Genomic DNA, 25826 nt, shown 5'->3' with positions numbered 1-25826 from the left:
GTGGTGCAGTATATATTTTTTATGACAGTTTCTCTTACTGAAAGGAAAAAACCCCGAGGCTTAAAAACGCTGACGTCACCGCCCTGTCGTCAACAGAGAGAGTCAAAGGTCTTGTTTATTTCTATGAAGTCGACTCTGTAGCTCCGCAACGTTCAGCTGCAGGGTTTGTGAAGCAAAGTGCGAGATATTGAAAGGGCGTTCCTGCTCTCACAAGGACAGAAAAATGTGGTTTTGTGTTACGGCTAACCCTCACCCAAGATGATCTTCAGCTTATCAGAGAATGACATCAGATAATAGAAAGCAAAGGCAATTCTGGGATTGGACGGTGACCAGACAGGTAGACCAGACATCCAACTGTGCCTGATTCTATCAAAGAAAGCCTCTGTCCTTTAAAGTCAGACAAACCCAAAAACAAAAAACAACATTTATTTGAACTTGTATAAAATAACTTTTTGATATTGTGATGTATAAAGAGAACCATTCTTAGGTGAATAGTTGACAGTTTTATGCAGCTTTTATTTCCAAAATACTGCAATATAGTTATAGGTATTAATATCTTGAGGTGGACCATACATATTTATGTACGGACCCAAAGAAGGCTTGTGGAAAGGCTGAAAGACTGAAAATCCTTCTTAATTCTTTGTTTAAAACAAAAAAATACACAAATAAATCCAGAATATTGCATATAAAGTTTTGCTTATGAACTTGGTCGCTTGCAAACAAAAAGTCGTTTAATGCCGTAGGTTAAAACTGATGCTGAAATGCATTGATCGGGTTGTCCAACAACCGAAGAGTTGGGGGTTTGAATCCCGCTCTAGCCAAGTCATTGTTGTTTTGTCCTTGGGCAAGGCACTTTACCCACATTGCCTAGTGTGAATGTGTATGAATTGTGCATGAATGTTGGTGGTGGTCAAAGGCGCAAAATGGCAGCCACACTTCTGTCAGTATGCTCCATGGCAGCTGTGGCTACAATGTAGCTTACCACTACCGGTATGACTGGTATGAATGAATAATAGTTTCTCCAAAAAAATTGCGAAATAAATCCAAAGCCATTATGAATGACAGCAATTGGTCGGTTGAGTTTTTAAAGAATTCCAGCTGCTACAGAGGTTTGATTCTTTTCGTTTGTTTTTCGTTAATACTGTATATTGCCAAAACACCATTAAAGCCAGTATCACCAAAAGTGTTTCTGAACAAGATTTATGTGTAAACCTGTAAAAGAAAGTTATTTTTGGAGTTTTGTTTGACCTGAACAAGAATCTACGACTCTGGGGTTACATCCTATATTCAGTTTTTCAGTCACAGCGATGACCTCATGAGGCCCCACTTTCTTCTTCTTCTTCTTCTTCTGATTATCTGGTATTCCATCTTATTCCCTGATGCCATCTGACGTATCCTCTCATTAGCTTGTGCCTTCACTCTTACGTTTCAAGCCTTCAGTCGGTCTGATGCAGCCTGACGCTGACGGAGAGAAGATGCCGAGTGAAGCTTCAGGCTCTTTGGTGTGAATCAAAACAGAACTGATGCAAAAGCAGCTTTAATGTCTTTTGCTGTGACACTTGTGCATCATCAACTTAGATTTCCGAAACATTCAGTCTTTTTTTAATTTCCTTGGGCCTCTGTTGGGATCACTGACCTACTGTTAAGTCTTCCGGACTCTGCCTTTTTTGTGAAGTACGATCATGTGATGCAATGTCACGTGAGCCGCTACAACAGAGAAAGGGACTCAGAGTGACGGAGTAAATTGCAGTAATACCCTGTGACGGCCCCCTCAGTCCCAGCAGGTCACATCTCAGCCCAGTGAGATTGGCTTCAGTTTTCAGCTTGGGCAGGCAGGAGGAAATTCACTAGGACACAGAGAGTCGCAGGAAAATCGCAACGAGAGCATCAAGTAAAAAGTTGCAGAGGGCAGCAAACGGGTCGGACGATGCCGGCGAGGGAAAGTCACCCTACATCAAATCAGAAGCAGATTTTCTTCCTGAATGACAAAATCTAATGAGAAACTGGAGCAAAAGCTTTCTCTTCATTCACAGCTTTATGACGCTTTCTAGTGAAAGGAAAGGGATGCGACCTTAAGGCCAACATACAGACTTGACTACTGTGTTACTTCTGTTGAGTATACATTTTTGTAGGCTATATTTTTTTAGACTGTGACATCTTTTTTAAAAAATACATCAAGATGGGCATGTGGAGTCTTATGGATTCTAGGTTGATCAATGATATAATGGAAGTTCTCGTCCCTTAGGATAATGAGAATTTAAGATATAAATGTCAGATTTTTGTTTCGATGTAATTCACTTTGGTAAAGATAAAATAAAAAAAAACAAATATATATATAAATATATTAAGCATTATTGATATTTTCATTAACTGATAAAAACGAAACTATAATTTCATCACATGCAACAAATCCAAGCCATCATTTGGTCTTACACATTGATCACATCAAATCTGTCTGTGTATATTTATAATCATTAAACTGTCACATACTGTATCAGGTTAATCAATTGTTATTGAATATTTAAAAAAAATGCATTGAATACTTTTAATTTCCCTCGTGATTAATAAAGTCTATCTATCTATCTATCTTGATTCTTAGGCTTTATATTTTAGTCGACTATATCTGTTACAGATTTAGTCGACTAAAATCTTAATGCCATTTATTTGACTAAAGCAAGACTAGAACCTAAATAGTCCTGGTGACCAAATTTGGACTAAAAATAGCTGCATTTTAGTCAAAAGACTCTGATTGAAACTAAATCAACATTGATATAAAAATGACCACAGGTCGCCAATATTTTATAACATGAAATAGTCCTGATGACAAAATTTGGACTAAAAATAGCTGCATTTTAGTCAAAAGACTCTGATTGAAACTAAATCAACATTGATGTCAAAATTATGTTACCACGAGTTGTCAATATACAACTGAAATAGTCCTTATGACTAAATTTTGACGCATTTTAGTCAAAAGACTATGACAAAAACTACATTTAACACGGCTTGACAACTGGAATAGCTTGGTTTTTTTTTTTATGCCGCGTAATCGTCGATTCATTGTTTGGTATTAAAACTAAATCAACATTGATATAAAAATGACCACAGGTCGCCAATATTTTATAACATGAAATAGTCCTGATGACAAAATTTTGACTAAAACTAGTTGCATTTTAGTCAAACTAAAACTAAAACTAAATCAACATTAATGTCAAAATGACCACTGATCGCCATTATAACTGAAATAGTCCAGATGACTAAATTATGACTTTTAGTTTTACTAAAATGCAACTAGTTTGACCACTGGCATAAATATATAATATATAACTAAAACAATCTTGAAGACTGAATTTTGATGCACTTTAATCATAAGACTGATTAAAAATAAATCAACATTGATGTCAAAATTACCACCGGTCGCCAATATTTTATAACATGAAACAGTCCTGATGACTAAGTTTTTACTAAAACTAGTAACATTTTAGTAAAAAGTCTATGATGGAAATAAAATCTAAATTTGTGGTCAAAATTAACAATAATAGCTTGACTTTTTTATGCCATGTAAGCATTGCTTCATGGTCGGTGTTTCCATATGATTCCATCCCACTGTACTGATCATTTCTTACCATCGTGCTGTTTCATATCTGACACTTTGATAAGTTTAGCTACAGTTTAGTGAACAGTTCCAGCCTAATATGAAGCAAACCCTGCAAAGGGCTCCACTGGAGCTCAGGGCAGAAATCCTGACATTTTGCTTTTCACTGCCGACATCCTTTTGATCGCACAGACGTATGAACCGCGTCAGCAGCACACGCAGCTAACCCCACATCGCTCCCTGCTGACGCCGTTGTGTGTGTGTCAGCACTTCAAAGGCTCCGCCCAGAAGCCGACATCCACCTGTAGAGCTCAGAGCGTAGATCGTTCTCTTCAGAGACGGATTATAGATTTGTCAGCCCTGCTCCCTGCTGAGGTGATCTGTGCCTCACCAGCTGATGCAAGAAAGCAAATCTTACAATATTTGAAACTATTTTCTGTACGCTAGCTGCTTTAGGGCAACATGTAGGCCTGTATCGCTCACTTAAGTGTACAGAATAAATGTGTGTGGTGTGTGGGTGTACGGAGCTGAAATCTGACTTCAGAAATAAAACTTCAATTCTCTTTTTATGAGGTCAGAGTTTGGTGTCACTGAATATTCTCTCTCACATTGTAGATATATGTGCAGTCATTCCCAACAGTATTAAAGGGGAGTAAAACTGGTTTCTAAATAATTTAAGATGGTTCTTCTCAGCTGGTTGGACTCACTATCATCCCCTGAAAACAAGATATTAGCCAAATCAGAGAAAACGCTTAACAATGAGAGTCTAATTGGAAAAATGGTTCATTTTGAATGTGAACATGTCAGTACAAAAAAGTGCTTGTTACATTATAAATAGTATAAAGTCTAGACGAGATGGTTGTGATTCCAGCAAAAGGGATTAAAAATGATGAATCATTGTCGTTTGTAGAATTTTTCATCAAAAAAACATAAAAACAATTAAAAAAAAAAATGTTCTCATCCATATTAAAAGAAATAAAAACACGAATGAAAAGGGGCAGAAAGAAGTCTGCCTTCTCCATAAAAAAACAATTCCATTAAACAATGGCAGCTACACTCCTGTCTGTATTTGATCAGCATAATATATTTCACGTTCTTTTTTAATTGAAATGCACCTTTCATTTGTCAATGTTCTCAATTTTGGTTTTTCAAATATTGCTCTTCCCTTCCCTTCAAGTTCTAATTACTTTCTCTCTTGATTATTTTTTATTTAATTTTTTTTTTTGGCAGATTTGTGGGGTAGGATTTTTAAATGAGATTTGTACATAGTTTTTAAAGTATTGTATTCTACTAAATTATCACTTTTTTTTTTTTAATAATTTTTGTTAAAATATTAGGTTTACATGTTCCCTGTATAATTGTCAGCTACCTGAAATGTAAATAGCTGCTGTATATTACATGGATATACACTCATCCTACATGTTTTGGGAGAATATTACTCATTTTCACAATAATTTCTCAATAAAAGAGGGTTAAATGAATAATCTCGTGAGATTTGACTTAGTATATCCCTACCATATATAATTTCAGAATATTTTAAACATATTTTAGGCCCTGGGAGTGCCGGAGGGAACCTTGCTGGGCAAAGGAGATGACGTGCAAATGCGCCCCCAGTCTGAATAAATAAAATGAGGCCCTCATTCTAATTTCATGTGGCCCCCAAAGGAAACGTACAAAATGACAGACAAATACACAAAACAAAAGCAAAAATACATTAAAAAAAACAGAAAAAATGACATTTCAGGAAAATACAGTAAAAAAAATTGATACAAATACATGAAATACTCAAAAAACACACTAAACCACAACAAAAATAAACAAAACAATAACAGGAATATGCCAAATTACTCAGAAATTATATTAAATTACATAAAATGACAACAAAAGTACACAAAAAGACAAGAAAATCACGAAACTCGCAAACCCACAGTATTCGCAAACGAGCAAGAATGACAACAGATTACTCCAATAAATGCAAAATGACAGCACAAATACACAATATGACTCCAAAAAACATATATTTTACAGGAAAAATACACAAAAGGACAGAAATGCACAAAATGCTTCACAATAAACACACACAGAATGACAGAAAAGCACACAAAATTACAATAAAAACTATTTGTTCTTTCCTGTATTATTGCTCGGACTGCTGATTATGCAAAATGCTGACATGATCATGTGGCACTCTGATCAAACAAACACATTTTTTTGGCCCTGCTGTGATAAAAGTTGTCTACCTTGGTAGTAAAGAATAAACATTGCAATTGATAATATGTATCTTCTTATTACAGTTCATCAGATTTCATGGTTGTGTCTTGCAGTTTCTCGTGTGGGAATAACTTGAGCCGAGCTGTTACTGTGCGTTACCATAACACCCACCCAGGCCCCCGTAGGCAGCACATAGAGTTGGTTTGCCTCTGGATTGTAATTCGCCTCCAACCACTTCCAACCTAGTGGAAAAGAGCATCTCCCGGGAGAGCAGACACTCTCGACACCGACTCATGGTGTGTGAGCGGAGGCATCGGAGGGTTCTCTGTGTGTGGTTAGTGGGGAAAGTTTTGTGCAGCTCACACCCTGAGCTGATTGAAGGAGACAGAAAGACACTTCTGTGAACGAATGGAGCTTCAGAACCATTTCATGCACAGACGGAGCTCTTTCAGTGCGCGAGGGGGAACACATATATAGGGTACTTTGACTGTGCAGGGTGTGCATATGGTGCTCCCTGGAGAACCACACGCGTCTCTGTGCAACACATATAAGGTAATGCGGACGAGGAGAAAAGACTTTCTGTTCAAGGTAGAATGAATTAAATTTTAAAGAGAAAAAGGAGAAAAGATGTCTAAAAATACAAAGGTAAATAATTAAACACGTTCCATGAAAGACTCAGTTTGTCTTTTTTCCAAGTGTAAAACACTTTCCCCAGGTGGGAAAGCAGGTCCAGGGTTGAACTGGAAGAACTATCGGCAAAGAAATTCCTCCGTTAATAACGTCCGAAGGCTCAGAGTGACTTTTGGAATCAATTTGTAGATAGTTAATTCGACCTACTGCTGGCATGGCTGAGAGGCAAACGGTGAGATACAACAGTGCAAGCAGAGCCCTGTTTGTTCAAGGATATGATCCTAAGCTAAGCTGCCTTGTTCCCATGGGAAGAGAAACAAGCCCCGGCCAGACTTCTCCTTTCTACACTAATGCATTAGAAATGTAGTCGGAACAGCACATTAGGATTCTCAACATGCATACTGCTCTGGATTTAAAGGTTCTTCTTTTACATTTTCATAAAATCTCTCTTGGCATAATGGAAGAACTTCTTCAAATTTTGAATTTCTGCATCATATTACACTTTTCCGTTTTGTTTCTGTATTATCTTCTTTCCCTGTTTAGATGACTTTACTAGCTAATAAACTTACCAAACATGCTAAACAGAGTTAACCCAGTCAACTATAGCTATTCATTTTGTATTTTTATGCTTTAGATGACTTGGGGAAGCCGGGAGGGCTACGCTGAAATCACGACAAGATTACGCTTCAAGAATACCTGCTTTTCAGGAAAAATAACATGGAAATGACAAAGCGTGATGTGGTCTAAAAACATGTACGTGAAGGTTTCAGTCTGTGCCATGAAGCAATTCCCATTTCCTTTTGCATGAAATCCTGCGCAGGCGTGTGATTATGAATGATATTATGAGCAAAATTTGACAAATTTGTCAGTTTTTACACTTGCTTGACAATCAGTCGACCGGTTAAATGTGACAAAACACATTTTCCCAAAACAATTCCCTGTCTTATTTGGGCTTGTATGTTTTCCCTAATAGGGATTATTGTCCAAGTAAATACCTCTTTTTTATTGGCTTGTTCTTCCTCTTCCTCTATTAACGCCCTGTAACGCAGGACTGAACCATTAAGATGGAACTCCACAGACGTGAATTCAAACTCTCTGTGGGTGCACACATAATACGATGCGATGTGCGCTACTCACGTGGTGAGCAACCAGCGGGACTGCTTGGCCAGGCCCAGACAAGCCAGCAGGCAGATGATCAGGTCCAGGATGAGGAGCAGCAGGTACGAGAACCACCTGTGGAAACAGACGCAGCAGTGAAATAAACCACAGCTGGTGGTCGTTGGTTATGGCAACATTAAAAGCGTGTGATAAAGACAAGGTCCCAGTTATACCACATGGATGTTGGTGTTTTTGCAGCAGAGGAGACGTTTCCCACACAAACTTAGTAACAATTTTAACAAATAAAACAATAAATTAGAGCTGGGCAATATTTAAAAATTACATGATACACTTTTTTATTTTGCAATAAAATAAGACTGTATTTTTGGTGGTATAAAGCGCACCAATGTACTGACCACCCAAAAACAATATTCTTGGAAAAATCCACAAAAAAGCTACTCTGTCCGCAATCCTGTTTGTTATAATGCTATTTTAAAAATGGCGTAATGCAATGATTATTGGCACCATCTTAAGCCAATAGAAAGCCTCTTTTAGGCGGTGGCACTCTATTGGCCGATGACAATGGCCTACAAACGTGTCAGGCCATCGGAAACTTCAATCTATTACCGGCGTTTTTGTTTTTTTATTGATGTAAACGTATTATTTCGGACATAAATTTAGGCTGTGCAGACATATGAGCATGAAGCATGTCGTAGCCGTCCCATGCTACTGAAGCTGGGACGGATGTTAATCCTGAGCGCGTCCACTGTTCACACAACTTCTTTTTTTGAACGGTTGACGGAGACGTCCAGTAGCTGTCCAGTAGCCACACATAGAGCAATACGTCATACTGGCCGCAAGATTTGCTACCTGCCCTTTTTCTGAACCTCCTAGCTGTCTCGCCAAATCTTCTCTACACCTCTTTCACTCTGAGAAAACTGCTTCACCCTCAATGACAATTGCAGGGACAACATGGTGGCTATGTTCATCTGTGTCAGCAGAAAACACAATATTCAGATTATTCAGAAATTACTTAAAAAAATAAAAATAAAACAGCATACGGTACAATACAAAATGTGTGTTCGACTACGAGTTGCAAAAAAAAAAATGGATGAATTTTGGTTCATTTGACCAAGCTCTATTATGTTTATTTAATATTTATGTATATACTGTACATTCTATATAAGCAAAGCACCAAAACAATAACATTGTTTAAATATTTTCAAATTTTACAGATAAAATCATAGAATTATTAGCTTTTCTGTTTTACAAGTGGTTGCCCTGAAGGGAAGTGTCTCACTTCTTTTTACTAAACAGACACCTGTGATAATTGTGTTTGTGCGTGCGCGTGTATGTTAATGCCCGCGTGTGTAAGTGTGGTCCGGCAGCTCTCCTGTGTGCAACCATCTGTCCTGCTAACGTCGTCCAGTCTTCAGACGGACACAGCAAACGTGTCCAGATGGTGAACCATGAGTGGATTAAATCCCGTAGATGAAAGACAACCTTCCTCCATTCCCATACCACTCTTCCTGTTTCCCTCTTCATCATCACTTCCACATCTCTCCACGCTGTCTCGTTATTTGCCGCTTTTCTTCACCTTCATTAGACATCTCCTACATTACTCATTCTCTTTCTACTTATCGCTGTTTCTGTCTTTGATCGTTCCGTTTCTTCTTCTTGTATCCTTCACCACTGATTTTCCTTCCATCTTTCCCCATTACAGCAGGGTACAGTGAAAGGAACATCTACACAGGAGGAGCTTTGGTGACATTGGGCTCATCCCTGACCTCCTAATCCAATTAGGGTCTCATTGAATTAAAGTGTTCTCTGACAGGGGGAGGAAAGGCCAGTGAACTGGTTTAACAGGGAAGTACGTTCACTCTCTGACTGTAAAAACATCATGGTCGCGACCTATCTTGCAACAAAAAACACAACAAAACAAGTAGATCAGATACACATTTCCATAAGAGGTCACTGTGTTTGTCACAATCATAAACTAGAGTGTAGAACCTGTACGTGTCCAAATATGGTCCAACATCGTACAGTTTTTCCTTCAGATTCTGACATGCTGGCTGTGTCTGAATAGTCCCTTCTATCTCTTTTACTATCCACTGTTCCTTCACCCCTGGAAGTGTTTAAGTGGTGGCCATGATAAAGAGCGTCCGAGTTCTCTTTAAGCTCAGGAAAAGAGGCCCAATGCTTCCTTTTTCACCTCCTTTAGCCTAGGAAACACTGATGCATCCTTTACCAAAGGAGACCACATAATGACCCACAATTCCTTGCGGCGACAACATTTAAAGGGACACGCACATCCGAGCGCGCACGGAAACTCACAATGACCGACGAGTAACAGAGATCATGTAAATTACAAATGCAATAATATGCCTTAAACAACTTTCAATAAATAATTTAAAATCCATATATTGTGATATGTGAGACATGTTTATGTCAGATTATAACGGACATAAAACAGACACTATGTGGTTCTAGAAAAAGGGATCAGAGACCTTTTTATACATTATGTTTTATTCAACGTAATTCTTATTAATGAGTGGGAGGTGAGTGTGAGCAACCATTCTCAATGTGACATTCTTTTAGTTTCACCTTTGGTAGAATCTTTTCCTTTGATTTACATTCAAACCTTGTGATTTTCGAGATTATATCAGCTGAAAGTGTTATAAATGTGCTCTTAGTCCATTTTCAGAAATTTGTAGTTTTTTCAAGACGGCAGACGTGACTAACCTTCGCGACTTTCAGATTATTACGTCACCTAGTTGAAGTGTGTCTCATTGTCAAAACAAACGTGATGGCCTTTACATAACTCCTCTTCTTTTACCCCGTGACGTCATCCACGGGGTAAAGGAAAAGTGGATAGGAAAGGAGATAGTTCTTGTAAAATAGATGGAAAACAGAGACATGTTACTGTGTGTGGACCGTAAACAGTCTATGCTGTAGACTGTTGGAGGTTTTTAAAGGATCTCATGATGATAATGAGCATTAATTACTATTGATTAATATATGAGCTGTGTGGTTCTACTTTCAGACAGGAAGTTTGCACTGTTAATTTTTGAAAATAAAACAGAATAAATTCTCATTCAGAGATCAAAGTCAATTTAATCAATTATTTAATAATAATAATAATAATAATAATAAATTAATTGTTTTTTTATCCTGCAATACGAGCCAATGCAATGACATTTCGTTCTTATCTGTACTGTGAAGTTCAGTTAGACTTTCTTTATTGTCATTCAAAGTCTATATCGTACCATCTCTAATAAGTTCATAACTAAGCACTAAAACGTCAGATCAAAATTATATTTCACCAAAGACTGACGTGACAACATACACTGTATGTAAACGCTAATATAAAAATATATTACATGTGTTTGAGGTTAAATGTCTAAATAAATGCCTCCAAAATTGTTTTTTTCCCCATTAAATTGTAGTGAAAGTTTCATATTTAGTTTTTGGTCGATCATTTAAAGTGCATTCATGTCAAAAGTTGCCTATCGCTTTAATATAGATCTGCAAAATATAGCGTGATCTCACAAAGAACACAGAAATAAATATTCCACATCTTTATTTTGTGAAATCTATCTTTGCTTGGTTAGAGAACAGCCAGTCATAAACCCAATATAAATGTGTGCAGTGCGGTCTGTAGTGTGTAGGTGTTGATAAAATGTAAAAAAATATATAATAAAAATGACATTACAGCTCGTAAATATATCAAAAACTGAAATATTATTAACGCCCAAAGCTAAAATTAACTGTAAAATGCTCTGACTACACAAATACAATAAGATGGCTTGAATTAATCTAATCAAAAACAAGTAGAGCAGACAGATCAATTCATCTACAATGTGTGCCTTTACACAGTGCAAAGCCTTGGAATCATGTGGGCTGTACTGGTATTGGCAGACTCAGTGAGTTCCAGTTTAGATCAATACACGGCTCGTCTGCTCCTGCAGACTCAACAGAAATACTGCTCAGCAAACGGATAACAGAACACGCTTTCTGCTCTCAGATGATAAGAGCAAGAGCTTAACACAATGCTACGGATGATACTTCCTTACACAGTGTCGGCTGCTGTGCTGTTCTTAATAGACAATATACTTGAAATATCAGTTTGTTGCAAGGATTGCTCAGGATTTGAACAAATACTTAAAATTCCCAACATGTCACTTTCCCACCACTGAGTACTTTCCCACCACTAAATGTTAGGAGATATATTCAATACACATTCTGATCCAAACCACCTACACATGAATTATCTATTTCACTGCAAGTCAAAGTTGCTCCAAGAATGAAGTTGTACCAACTTTTCACTCAATGTCAATGTCTGATTGTGTTAACAAGGCGAAGGATTGACTTTTTCATGTGTTTCTAACTGAATGGATCACTTACTTAGGAGGCAGTGGCTCCTGTTTAATTGCTTATGTGAAAGACATTTATTCCAGACTGTCTGCGATGTATTAAGGCACTTAATGCAATAATTTAGATATACAACTGAGGAAAACAAGAAGACATAGTCATCTACATCACCCGCCAGATTGGTTCTCATTATAACTCACAACCTTTTCCTAAATGTCCTAAATCTAAGAACTCAGATGTATACATAAGAAATCAGCATCAGAATATAAAATTACAAACCATCTTAAACAGTTTCTAAGAAAAACTGTCTCCTTTGAAGATATCTCAAACAGAGTAAAAAAAAAAAAAAAAAACGGCATAAGGGCAATAACTGCGGAAAAAAATAATTGCACACTTCTCATTTTCAAACTCCATCAAGGTATTGATACCCTGAAGCCACACACCAAATTATGATGCTCAGGTTTAGGTCGGGCTCAGTCACTTCAGTGCAATAAAGCATTGAACATTCTAAATTTAAAATCGCTTGTTACGTAGGGAGCCAATGGTGCTGTAATTATACAATTATCATTGGTTATGATAGTTTTTTGAAATTTCAAAATATAGATGGGAAAATTTTGGCATCTCAAATATCACTATGAAAAGTTACTCCCAATTTTTGGTTAATTCCCAAAAATATTTCCCATGAATAGTTTATATTTTTGAATAATCTCAATAAATGTCATTCTTCTCAGATGAGGCAGAGGACTTAGCTATAGGGCCACTTAGTGTTTATGCGGTCCATCCGCGTATAGCTAGAAACGACCTTGGATATCTGATGGTGTTGCTGTAAATTGTGTTGTATGAGTGTGTTATCCTGTCTACTCTCCCACCTGAGCGTCATATGTAAATACAAATCCACACACATATTTATTAGCTCTCTACCTGTAGTACTCCATATTTGCAGTCTGTTCAGCGACGGTAGCCAGGTCCACCTTGGCCTGCTCCCAGTCGGGAATACCGATCAACTGCTTCATCACGTTGTCAGCCATCTGCTGCATGAACTGCAGCGTCTGCACGTAGTCGCCCCGCGTGGCAAAGATCTCATCCAGCCGAGCCAGATGCTGGTGCAGGGCGCTCTTCATGTTACCCATGGTGCCCGTCACCTAAAGGGCGAGAGGGGAGGGTAGCAAAAGTGAAATATTAACTAGGTTTAGTGGGTTTGACCAAAATATTCAAATCCAAATAAAGCATAAATAAATTTATGTTACACCACAGAAACATGTGTCATTGACCACTGAGCCAAATTTGAAAGATGAAAAAAATGCTAAGTGTATAAAATTAGGTCTCAAAATCATGGAAAAACAAGCACTTCTCTCTGCTCAGAGACGCTGGGGGCGTGTCAGTTAAAGGCACTGGAACCACGCCTACGGGAAGGGTGGTACTAACCCTAACCCTATGGGAGAGAGCTGTGTGAAAGTGGCTCCAGCGTCAATAGTGCTTCCCCGATTGGTTTTCCAAAAGTGCTCTTATGGGGCCAAACAAGGTGTCAGCGGAAAGGTCTGCTAAGTGAAAAACAAAAACACGGTGCTAAAAAGTGCTTATTTCATGGAAAATTTGGCACCAGCGGATGCGTTTCATTCCCCGAGTCCGAATATGTCATCTGTTTTTGAGTAGGGGCCGAACTGCGTCCGCTGGAAGTTTGGTGTGCTTCAGCAGCAGGGTCGGGTTTATGCTAATGTTTGAATAATGTTTACTAAAATTGAGATAAAAACCTTAATTTTTCCCAAGAATATTACATTATTTATAGCATCTGAAATGGTCCACATCCTTACCCGTAGAAATCTGTAGTTTTCTTATAATTTTTGCATTATTGTATATATTACACACATTGCGGTAGGTGCGAATCTCAAGACGGTCTATATATTTGTTTCTATTTAATCTCAAACTCTGCCTATATGCTAATATGCTAAGCATGCTTTGCTCCAAGCTAAGAATTGTGGGCACTGTGTGACATGGATTTGCGGATGTTAGCACCATGTTAGCAGCAGTCATTATGCAAGAGGAAACTAGCTGGAAATCTAAAGCATGGAGTCTAAAACAGAGTAATTTCCTTTCATTAAAGTAAATTATAAGGAATACCTCCATAATGAGGCAGTTTAACTAGCCAAAGCTTAGTAGCTATGCATTATCTGATACGCACAGGAGGCGGGCATCTTCCTCTGTTTAATTACTGCATACTTTATTTGACAGCAGAGCTTGTTTAGCAGGAGAACGGCATTGACTGAGGCATCCTTGATCATTAAAAAGAAGAGAAGCAAATTGCTCCCATGCAGCTCCTGGTACTTGAAATTCACAAAACTGGCAAGCCTTGTTGTTTCTGTGTCTGTGTAAGAGATCGGGTGGAAATAACTGAATACTTTTGCATTTGATAGTGCATGAACTATGAAGGAAAGGTCAAACACAGTTGAAGAATTGCCAAATCTGCCACGGAAATTTATCATCATCATCAGCTGCAATTCATTATCATGTTTCTACATGAAAGTTGTACTCGCTGAGGGTAAACTCAGATTCTGTTTGGGTCGGAGTCCTTCTATCCTCAGAGTTGGTGTTTTTAACTATGTCTGGGATTTACTCGCTAACTTCAGCCGCTAGAGCGTCAACCACACATTGTTTAAGGGGGATTAAAGGCCCCTTAGGAGAGCTCTTCCTCTCTGCTTCATTGTCTACTACAAAACCACAGAGTTGGAACTGTCACCTCCTACAAAAGCATTAAAAAATATAGGTTTTATAATGTTTATTTTTAGTTAAAAATGATAATCATAATAATGATGATGGAAATGATCTTGATTAGAACATGAACTGAGTTAGTGTTGGTCCCACACCAGGTGTGAGATAAACATGAGTGATAAAAACTATAGAATTAAATCTACTCAGGAGGCACTAAATACTGTTTAATTCCACTTATTTACGAAGTGAGATTTTTAAAATGTTTATGATCACTCGTTCATTCCATCAATATTCTCAATATTTGTTTTTTCATAGTATTCTATGGAAAATGTTGTTGCCGGACAAAGGCGGTACTTGGATTCAGAAATAAGAGAAAGAGGGTACTTTGAGAACCACTGATTTAGAGCAACCAAAAGTAGCACAAGTTGGCATTTTGACAGAAAAAGCTGCTAAATGATCTAAAAATCAAGCTGAATGCTTCACTCTATTAGAAAACAGTAAGATGTTTATAGGCAGTGGGGCTGTGTGACATCATCAATCACGTGATTCCAAGATGGTGGAAAACAGGCTCTTACACTGTAAAGTTGTCCCATTTTTAAAAGGCATTTAAATGAATATGGTGCATAATAATGTGATTTGTTAGGCATACTGTAGATCTTCTAATAACATTTCAAAGATTTTAGGCAAATTGTTAAAAAACAGTGGAGGATTCCTTTAAATTATCAGTCAAATATTTGCATCAAAATGGCTGAATTCTTTACCAATGCTCTTGGTTTGGAGTTCAATACTTCGTTGTATCAATATCTGAGTTGAACCTCACATTCTCATGGTGTCACTTGGCTCAAAGGTCTGAGTAAAATCAAATAAATCATGAATCACTTTTCTTCTTCTGTGCCAAACATTTTTATCTTCCCTCAACCTTCTCTCAAACGATCCAATTCAATGTCCAACTTCTCTGACCAATATGTTGACCCACTGGTATCAGAGATGGACATGCCCACTGTTGCACTGACAACCTCTGGTCAGATGATGTCTTGACTTGTAGTACCAGAGGTTTATTTAGTTTGCCATTAAGCCTGTGGATAACATATAGTCAGTCATGCATGCACATCTGAGGAATAAGCAGTCAGACGTGTAACCGAAGCAGACCGCGGTGTGCAAATGTGCATACGAACTAGTTGATTATGAAAACAGTTCACACGTGTTTATGAAACATTGGCCACGGACGACCAAATCCAAGTATCCAATAAAAACAGCATTAGAAAAGCAGACGTGCAGAATCAGGAATGTTTTAGATGTCTCCAACATGTCACTAACGCTGTTAAACTACCACTGTTTGCTAATCTGATTAGATCGACAGGTTGGAAGTTGGATTCCCAAGATCTGTCTGTGTGCCGAAGTGTCCTTGGGCAAGTTGCACCAACGGTTGATTAACGCCGTGCATTTTCACTCTGTCACCATTGGTGTGTGAATAGTGTAAAGCGGTTTGGGGATTCTAAATTGGTAATAAAATCACTATTGTATTTTAAAGGAAGTGTCCATTCATACAGTTGCCATACGGACAACCCCCGGTGCTATTGGTACGTTTACCAAAATACATGTACATAGCGTCTTAGGGTTAGGGTTAGGTTATAACCCGATATCGCAACAATTTTTTGGGTTAGGATTAGGTTTACAGTGAGGTTTAGTCTTCGCCACGTGACCTAAACCGGGCCAATGCGGCAACCGTACGGCTAGCCATTGCGTATTTCAAAAAGTAACTGAACCCCAAATCAAGTTGAAAACAAGCAAGTATATTTGATATGAAGTTGTAAGGCTGGGCATTATAGACTCAGCCTAGACACACGTTGGCCAAAACCTTGGGGTTTAGTTACTCGCTAACCATGACAGTGAAGACAAACAAGGAGCTAAAACAAGATAATGAAGTTATTTTTCTTGTTGATCTCATCTATAAATCTTGCAGCTATTGCAAACATAACAAAAAGGCAACATTATAGAAAAAATGACTGTAAAAGGTAAAAGAACCCATATGGGATTATGTATTCTGGTTTTCTGTTTACTAAGAAATCATCTTCCTCCTCCTTACACCAGGCAGATGTAAAGATGGGCAAAAAAATGTAATGGGTATCTGCTGCCAAACTCCTTTTAAAAGAACCATGTACAAAAGGCCCAGGGAGACATCTGATTCGTTAATCTCTCGATCTGTCTCAGTCTGATCACGCACTTTGTAAGAGATCATTGGTGATCAAATCTCCTAATCCCAGTCTGAATGTTTTAAGGACACTGACGACGCCTTCATAGCGAGTTTTCACTTCAAAGCTCTCTCAGCTGTCAGATAGTGGCGTCTACGTGCCTGGGGATAAACCCAAACAAAACAACATACGTATATGAAACTGGAATGAATTACCGGTACGCATCCTGGTGCTCAGCTTTGCTTTGGGATACACAATGTATCGTACACTGCTAAGTTTCAAACATGGCTTGAGGAAAAGGAGGAAACTGGATCAATGTGCAGTGGGGAGAGGTTATTTTTCACAGTAATGTCTACTTATAGCGGTGTCTGAAAGCAATCAGGGAAAGGAAAGAATGGCCCTACAGTGCCTTGTTGTTTTCCCATCAACTATAGGCGAGAAATCCTTTCATTTTGCAGGAAGAAGAAAGAGAGTAAAGATTTATTTAAAATCCAATCACTAAAAACTACAAGAATACTGTTGGAAACAGACTGGTTTTCTATAATCTCCAGATAAGTTTTTATCCTTAAGTTGCAACCAGGATTGGAGTCAATTATAAATCTAATCACATAATTGATAATTAATTACAATTATGAAGTATTTGTAATTGTAACTGGAACAATCTGCTGCAATCATAATTGAATTGTAATTGAGTTCAGATAATTGACTTGAAATTCTATAAAAACTGTTATTTACAATTTAATTAAACTCAAAACCGAGGAACCATGTCACAGCTCTATGGTTTACACATACATAGGTAATAATTATTAAAATATGTTTCATATCAAGTTTACCTCTCATTTCTCTTGAGGATCATTTGTCCATTTAAAAAAATTTATATAAATCGAGGGTTATACTGACAGACGCCCACACCAAAAATATGAATACCAATATTTTCATTGATTAGGAAGCCTAACAATGTAACCAATAGATGAGAAACAAACTAGATGATGATAATATTTTTAGTGTATTTTACAGCTGATTTAAGACACGAGTCAAAACTGACCCGTTATCATAAGAGATGCTAACACAACTTAGTCACTGTAATCACAATTGAGTTGTAATTGAAGACGTAATTGTAACTGAAAAATGTAATTGACCCCAACTCTGGTTGTAACCTTTAAAAAGAGAGTATCATATCTTCATTTTCTTTTTTTAAATGGTTTGATTTTCAAAACCTGATTTGAACTAAAAAATAGCACACAGCTAAGATATTGAATTAGATTCTCCTCAGGCTCAAACCTATTGTGTCTAAAGGGTGGAGAGAAGTTTATTCAATGAAAATTGTATGCAGGAGCTGGAGCGTGAAATGGGACATGGGACTGAAGTGAAAGATAGAAACCATTGTCGTCCTCGGGGAGCCCGGCGGAGCCGATTGCTTTGATGATCGCAGAGTTTTTCAGAGGTTTTCTTACAAAAGTCCAGGTTTGCAGAATAAACACGATTATAGGAGGTTTTTGGAAAGCTACAGTTAGCAGGTTCTTAATGGCTAAACCTACATTAAGAAAACATTAGATTTGAAACAAGAGCAGGAATGGATTTGATTAGATGAACTTTGGATTACAATGATTCTCACCAGTTTGAATTATTTGAAACTTACATTTCAATTGACACACATTAAAGGGATATTAGCATTTTAATCCGACCAATAGTCTTTCTAATGGAGCGGAAATACAAAAACTACAGTAATCCTTATGAGAACATGAAATGGCGACTCCCAACTGACTGTATATACTTTATGTTTTGTGCTGTGCATATTTCCTCCTTACTTTCTTATTATTTCTGTTACTTTTGACCTGTTTAAAAAGCCTCCTGTGGACAGGTGTTGTAAATTAGCACATGTGCTAACACACTCAAAACAATACATCTGGGTTACCAATGTAATTGTAAAAGATAAAAGTTGATATAAATGACTCCAAACACATTTCTGACATAAATTACAGACACTGTTGAATTATTCAGCTTTAGCGCAATCATTTAAAGTGCATTGATGTCATGAGGTTGCGTATTGATTCAAAGCAAAACTCTTATCTATTAAAGTTGCCTGTACTTAAAAAAGATGGAAATATTTCCTGAAGTAATTCTACTTTTTTCCCCATACTTAAATGTTTGTCTCCCCCTTCTTCTTGTAAATGTAATATGTTAATGTTTCATTCATTCCAACAACTGTTGTTCAAGAAATGTACTTTGATCTCCTGACATGTTTTGACTGTCAACTGCCAGTCTTCTTCAGAGGCGTCTGTTGATCGCTTTGATGTTTCCTTGACTTCCGCCTAATAATTCCAACAAGTTTTTTCTGTCTTCTTTTTGAGCACTATGTTGTTAGCCTTGAAGTAGTTTCGAGGCTATTCAAGACACAAATTACAAGGAAATCAACGGCCACAAAACTTCTCTCCGCTTTAATGTACTTACTTTATACTAATGAACAAACGGGTATAAACAAAGAAATATACTGATGTTTCAAGCATAATAACCAATGCTGAAGGCAGAGAACAGCTGATCAGTTACAGAGCTGCTTGTTTTCGATGCACTTTTACACAAAATGTACAGCAAAGATGTGATTTTCAGCAGCAAAAAGTAGGAGAGTGAACAAGCAAAAGTGAAACAAATCAGTGACTCCTTGACTTGCTTCTACTCAGTGAGTCAAGGAGCCCTAATGTATATTTACGTTAGACCATAATCATCTGTATGCATGTGTAGCCCCTCCCTCTAACTCGAGTTCTCCACATTGACCTGGGTCTGTGTCTGGCGAATCCTTTCGGAACCAGGGAGGGACATGAACAGAATGCTTGAAGCTGATTGGGCAAAGCGCCTGTCCAAAATTAATTTGTTTTAGCCAAATGTCATCATCGGCATGCATCGCAGAGAAGGCGCTACAACAACAACAAGACACCACTGGTGAAAACTTTCTCTTGGGATAGTAACGCTGCGGTCATTATGTCGTTGAGTGACTTTTGCCGTTTTTGCAACACGAGTATGTGAGTTAAGGGCTTGTTAACCATCCTCCTGCGTCGACATCTTTCTGTTTTGATCCGGAGCTAAGCTAATAGCGGTAGCCCGGGTCGTTGCTCTCCCCACAACTGCGCATGCGGCAGTTTTGCTTTGGCGCTTCTGCCTTCGTCACACCGGGATATCCCGCCCTAAACCACAACACTGCCTCATGATTGGTTTAAATCGGTTCAGTTTGGAGAATCCATCTTGCAGGCAAGGTTAATAGTCATCTCCTGCCAGCTAAACATTGCTAATCCTGTGAGACATCCACATACGCCTGCCTCTCCTTGTTGCTTCACATCAGCATATGAGACGAGAATTTTTGATGGCATTATTTTAACTTTAATCACGCTGCAGGGCTGATGTCTGTCTGTAATCCAGGAAGGGCAAAAGCAGGCCATGGTTTACTGATGTGAACACGCCCTAAAAGCTTTAAGGTTTCTTAGGAGATAATACAGATCAGCCAGATTGTCTATGTTAAAGTGTCTAATTCCAGTCTCTCTTTGGAATTCTGTTTTTTTTTTTTTTTTACTATTCTAAGGCCGCGTTTTCTGGTGAAAACTCAAAAGTTTCGGAAGTCCATTTTTCACGGCAGCAGTGTTTCGGCTGCAGCTGCTTGTGTGAGAAGCAGCTCTGAGCCTCTTACTGTCCGCACAGCAGTGAGTGATGCGTGCTTTCAGAAAACTCTCCAATAACACTAGATAAAGTCCCAACATTTGTTACTAGTCTCTATGAAGAAAACAGTTGCAAAGAGTTCCAGTTGTGCACGCAAGCGTTCCCAAGAAGACCGGTGAGTTTTTCATGAGTGGAGGGGGAAGTGTGGAGCGCCTCACAATTCTACATATTGCAGCTTTAAGGAGCTTTTTTGCAGATAATGGAGTTAGAATAATCCTGTTTCTAATGATAAACTAGGTTGACGTTTGAGCGCTGGCCTGATGCCCAGTCACTGACCCAGTCATCGATCCTGTCCACCTGCTGCCAAAACCTTTTGGTCTCCAAATAATTGGTTGGTAATGATTGACTTCACTTGTCACCATAGTCCCATTGTTGAATCGCTGGCCACTTTCCACATTCTGTTCATTAGCAACTGTTTTGTTGCATTATTATTCTCACTGTTTCCTTTGCTTCGTCAATACATCATGTGCATATAGTCCAGACCATAACCAATTAAATCCAGAGACAAAAAGGCCTTTCCAGGACCTCCTTCCTTTCTCCGTGAGCTGACTTCTTTACAAACCCTAAAAAGGCTAAAAGGCGTTAGTTTGGGGCCAAAGCGTAGCCACGGTCACAATGATTTCTATGCGGACTTGGACTCAGACTTTGTCAATCAGACGGACTCGTACTGCTGCTTGTTCGTCTAAATCAAAGTGCTTTGTCCCGTGGACTCCTGGCTGATTTGATGGGGGGAGACTGGGAACTGTGTGTGTGGCACACTGGACTCTTTGTCCTGCTTAAGAATCCGACTCTTTAACAGTCCATCGCTGCTCACCATGAACTCAAGCAAGCAAACACACAAAGGCCGTCGCACACTCGACACACAATACGGACCACGACGTCTGTTCAAGTTCACTCTTTGCACTTCAAGATTTTCGACAAAATCTGTGTTAATGTTATAATTATATATACCAGTAATATGTAATATCAATACATATGTTAATGAAAAATGATTATATTCAATAACATTTTAAATTGTGTTAACTGAATGTGTGAATAAATAACATTATTAACATTGGTAGTGCAAAAGATCTAATATCAATAATATTAAATTATAATAGATTAAAAAAGAAATATATATATATATATCAATAATATTAAACATCAGTACATATGTTAATGAATAACAGACAATATTCCTTTACATTTTAAATTCTGTATTAATTTAATAAGTGAATAAATCATATTAATAACATTAATGGTGTGATTTTTTTTTAAATATCAATAATATTAAATATCCATACATATGTTAATGAAAATTAATTGACAATATTTCACAACATTTTAAATCTGGTGTGTTAACGGAGTATGTGAATAAATCACATTAATAACAGCGTCAAAATGTTTTAAAAATAAATATCAATAATATTAAAATATCAATACATGTTAATGAATAATAATTGACAATATTCTATAACATTTTAAATCCTGTGTGTTAACTGAATAAGTGAATAAATCACATTAATAACACAAAAAATAAAATAAACATCTAATATTGAACATCAATACATAAAAAAATTAATAAATATCAATAATATTAAATATCAATGCATACTTTAATGAATAATAATTTATAATATTCCATTATATTTTAAATCCTGTTAAATGAATAAGTGAATAGATCACATTAATAGTGCGAATGAAACAATTTCCACTTAATTATGGTGCTATCTACTGCCATCTATTGACATAGAGGGTAATTAAATTATTAAATTACTGCAGCGCAAGCTACATTTAGACGTGTGTGAGGTTGTGATTGGCAGATGAGGGTCACGCGTAACAAAAGTAAGCAAAAAAAAACCGACACAAAGTAGCCCTTTGTTATCAATCAGACGCCAAAGAGGCAGAAAGACAGTGAAGAAAGTGAAACAAGGACATCTGTGTCGTGTCGGTGTGTGAATACCTCACAGCTTGTGATGACTCAGCTGTTCTGTGTCAAAATAAACAAATTATTTTAATATTTCCCGAGTCGTCTGTATAAGCAGCTGGTTTTGCTTTGTCACTCACCAGACTGTCCACACCGCCCAGCGTGTGATTGGCGTTGTACAGGGAGTAGGTCAGCTGGTATATGCCGTCGTTGGTCTCACTGTTGCCATAGAAACCCACACCCACTGCGATGCTGTGGAGCGAGCAGACAGGCAGAGACAGGTGAGGCTTTGATGAACGTGTTCAAAGGGACATCCTTTAACATCAAAGTCAACAATGGGACGCAAAATAGTGACAAAAAGTCAAATTTAGGACGGATAAAAAGCTCATGAGTGGCGTATTTTAACCAAACAGAAGTGAATGATCGCGCACTTTAAAAGGCCTGAGAGCATAATTTTTAAAGTAATGTAAAAACATACAATACAAATGACAGGCAGTCAGGTACAGCATCTTGCATTCTACGTAAATACTCAAATAATCTTGCACAATGTAACATAAGCCCTGGCATGTAAAATCGAGGCTGCATTTTCAGTGTAAATTTAATGAGCAACCATCCGTTGAATAGGAAACCTTTTTTTTTTTCAAAGTTATTTGGCATGAATAATTCTGCATATTCAGCCAATTTTATTTGTTGATCTGTAGCATGAGCACCATTAACGAGCACACTTTGAACACACACACACACACACACACACACACACACACACACACACACACACACACACACACACACACACACACACACACACACACACACACACACACACACACACACACACACACACACACACACACACACACAATGTTCAGCACCACACACACATTGAATGAAATAAAAACAAATGTGCGTCTGGTGCCGAGTAACTGGGTCTGATTCCCATGACACCAAAATATTTGATAATTACATACAGCAGACGTACAACAAGGATTTCAAAGCAATGCCTGCCTTTCATTTATTCATTCATTCTGCAGTTTGTTTTTTTACCCTTTAGCTTCCACATAAAGGCCTATACGAGACATGAGTAACTGGAGGCCAGGACCACATGAAGCCTTTGGTTCCATGTGCACACAATAACTCCAAATGAATGCAGGATTACAGAAGAATATACAACAAAACTACACAAAATGACATCATAAACACACGACGACCCAAAGAAATACACAAAATCAACAGAAAAACAAAATTCCTCAATAAAAACAAGAGAACACACAAAATGAGAGAAAAAAACCAAAAGTACACTAAAATAACTCCAAAAACACAAAACAATGATATTTTCACTAAATTCCTCCAAAAAAACCAACTAAATATACAAAAAAGAGAAAAATACACAAAAAAAAACAACAACAAAAAAATAAATGGGTCAACTAGAAAAATACACTAAAATAAATACAACACAAAATGACTCAAATTCTCAGAATTTGAGTCATTTTCCTCCAGAAAAAGAAAAGTATATCTTTCTTTAAAGAAAGATATACAAAATAACTAAAAAAAAAATAAAAATGACAAAGTAAAATTACACAAAAGTGCTCCAAAAAAAATCAGAGGCCACAAAATGAGAAAAATATACAAAAACACAAAAAAGACGACACTAAATTCCTCAAACAACAACACAAGCGCACAAACCTTTTGTTCTTTCCTGTATTCGTGTTCAGATCGGTCATCATTTTAAATGTTGACATGAATGTTGAGAACACATACAGTAATAACATTTGGTGATTCAACTCTCTGATCTGTAGCCTGCTTTTAAAAGCATTTCTTCCCTGGATGATGTTTGCTTTAAACGCAATAAAAATACTACAACTGAACCCATTAGATGAAAAAAAACACAGTCAGGCAATCTGGAAGGAAAACGCACGCTAAACATAGTCACGATTTATAAAACTGAGCAACGCCGGCCCTGAGAAACTCAGCGGGTCGACTTCCCCAGAGAGAGAAACTCAAAACACACAACAAGTGCAATGTGATAAAACATGATAGTAGGAAGTTCAACCAGCTGCAAAACCACAAACCTCAAAAAGATTAAAAGCTCTTTGGGAGAGATTTGCTAACGATGTGAATGCTGTTACTGGGATGAAAGCAAAAAAAACAAAAAAAAAGACCTCCATCATTTAGAGTTTGTTACATGGTGATGGGACAAAAACATACCCAGATAATCCTCCCCTCCTTAAACTCACGCCTCCCTACAGGCTTATCATGATGCTCTAGATAGATAACATCTGTGTGAAGCACATGCAATTACTTATTCCTGGATGATAAAATATGCTGGATAAGAAGCGTTAGAAACACTAAAAAATCATGTTTTTCAATACCACCGGGCCCCTGTACAGGTTCAAAAATGATCCCACAAGACTGCGTGTTTGAGATTTTAATTTTAATTGAGATTTTAACTTTACCACAATGTAGCCCCACGACTGAAGAAACTTTTATAGATTTAAATTAATCTATTGCAAATTATGAAGTCCATCACTCTGTTTATGTTGGGGTTTTTTTCTGTAAAACACTGTAAAACAAATTTTGCTGCTCAATTAACAACAAACAGCATTAAAATGCATTAAAATGTTGTGAACCTAAACATAGAGTATATGTTAATTTGTGCTAAATACATTTTCGATCTAAAAAAAATAAAAGAAAAAGAAAAAATTTAGGAAAATATCAAAATTTTATCCTAACAAGTTTGGATGAACTACGGCCTGCCCGCGGAACGTCTCCACACCGAATAGCACGTACCACGTTCCTGAGAATCCAGTCAAATGACTCGGTTCCACCGAGTAAAAAAGGTCTCCAAGAGGCTCTTGACATCCACTCATAGAATATCCATGTCAAATTACAGCTCGATTCAATGAGCATTAACGGAGGAGTAGTCATTTAAAAATGGGGGCCCCTGGCACCCCACGTGGCACATACGGAGTAATGGGACCCATTTATATATTGGTATGTGTCAATGATTCGGTTTGACTCACAAATAAATGAGAAAATGACTTTAATGGAATTTGATTAAAAAAAGGGGACCCTAATCAAATTGTGTGAGGCATAATCACAATCTACGTTGAATTACCTTTGAAACGATATATCACACGACTATGTTTGCTTAAAATTGCCTGGCCCCGACTATTGCTGTGCAGCGGCAATAATTTCATTTAGTTTTTAGTGTTTTAGTTTTCTCTCTTTTGTTGATTTAGTAACTACTAATAAAGCACAATAAGCATAACACAATAATGCAATTTGACTTTTCTTTTATCTTCTAAGATGTGATAGGGAAGGAAGTCCCTGTTCCCACCAGAGATGAAACTGTAAAACGATGTTTGTGCAATCATTTTAGGGGATTTTTGGTTCAAACACTGACCCTTCTGTGTGT

At 37.5% G+C, this 25826-nt stretch overlaps 1 protein-coding gene across 2 annotated transcripts in view; it reads right to left on the bottom strand.

The window, feature by feature from the left end:
* The window catches only part of ttyh2 (tweety family member 2), a 68293-nt gene that overhangs the window by 15464 nt on the left and 27003 nt on the right, over nucleotides 1–25826 (bottom strand). For both annotated transcript variants that reach the window (XM_028476275.1, XM_028476276.1), the window contains exons 3-5: nucleotides 22552–22663; nucleotides 12824–13044; nucleotides 7571–7666 (exon numbers count right to left, since the gene is read on the bottom strand). In XM_028476275.1, coding sequence (XP_028332076.1) covers nucleotides 7571–7666; nucleotides 12824–13044; nucleotides 22552–22663 — 429 coding nt within the window. The remainder of the gene's footprint in view (nucleotides 1–7570; nucleotides 7667–12823; nucleotides 13045–22551; nucleotides 22664–25826) is intronic.

Source organism: Gouania willdenowi, chromosome 19 (assembly GCF_900634775.1).
Source record: "Gouania willdenowi chromosome 19, fGouWil2.1, whole genome shotgun sequence".
Classification (NCBI taxonomy): Eukaryota; Metazoa; Chordata; class Actinopteri; order Blenniiformes; family Gobiesocidae; genus Gouania; species Gouania willdenowi.
The sequence above is the reverse complement of the archived record's forward strand: the minus strand, read 5'-3'. Positions and strand labels throughout refer to the sequence as shown.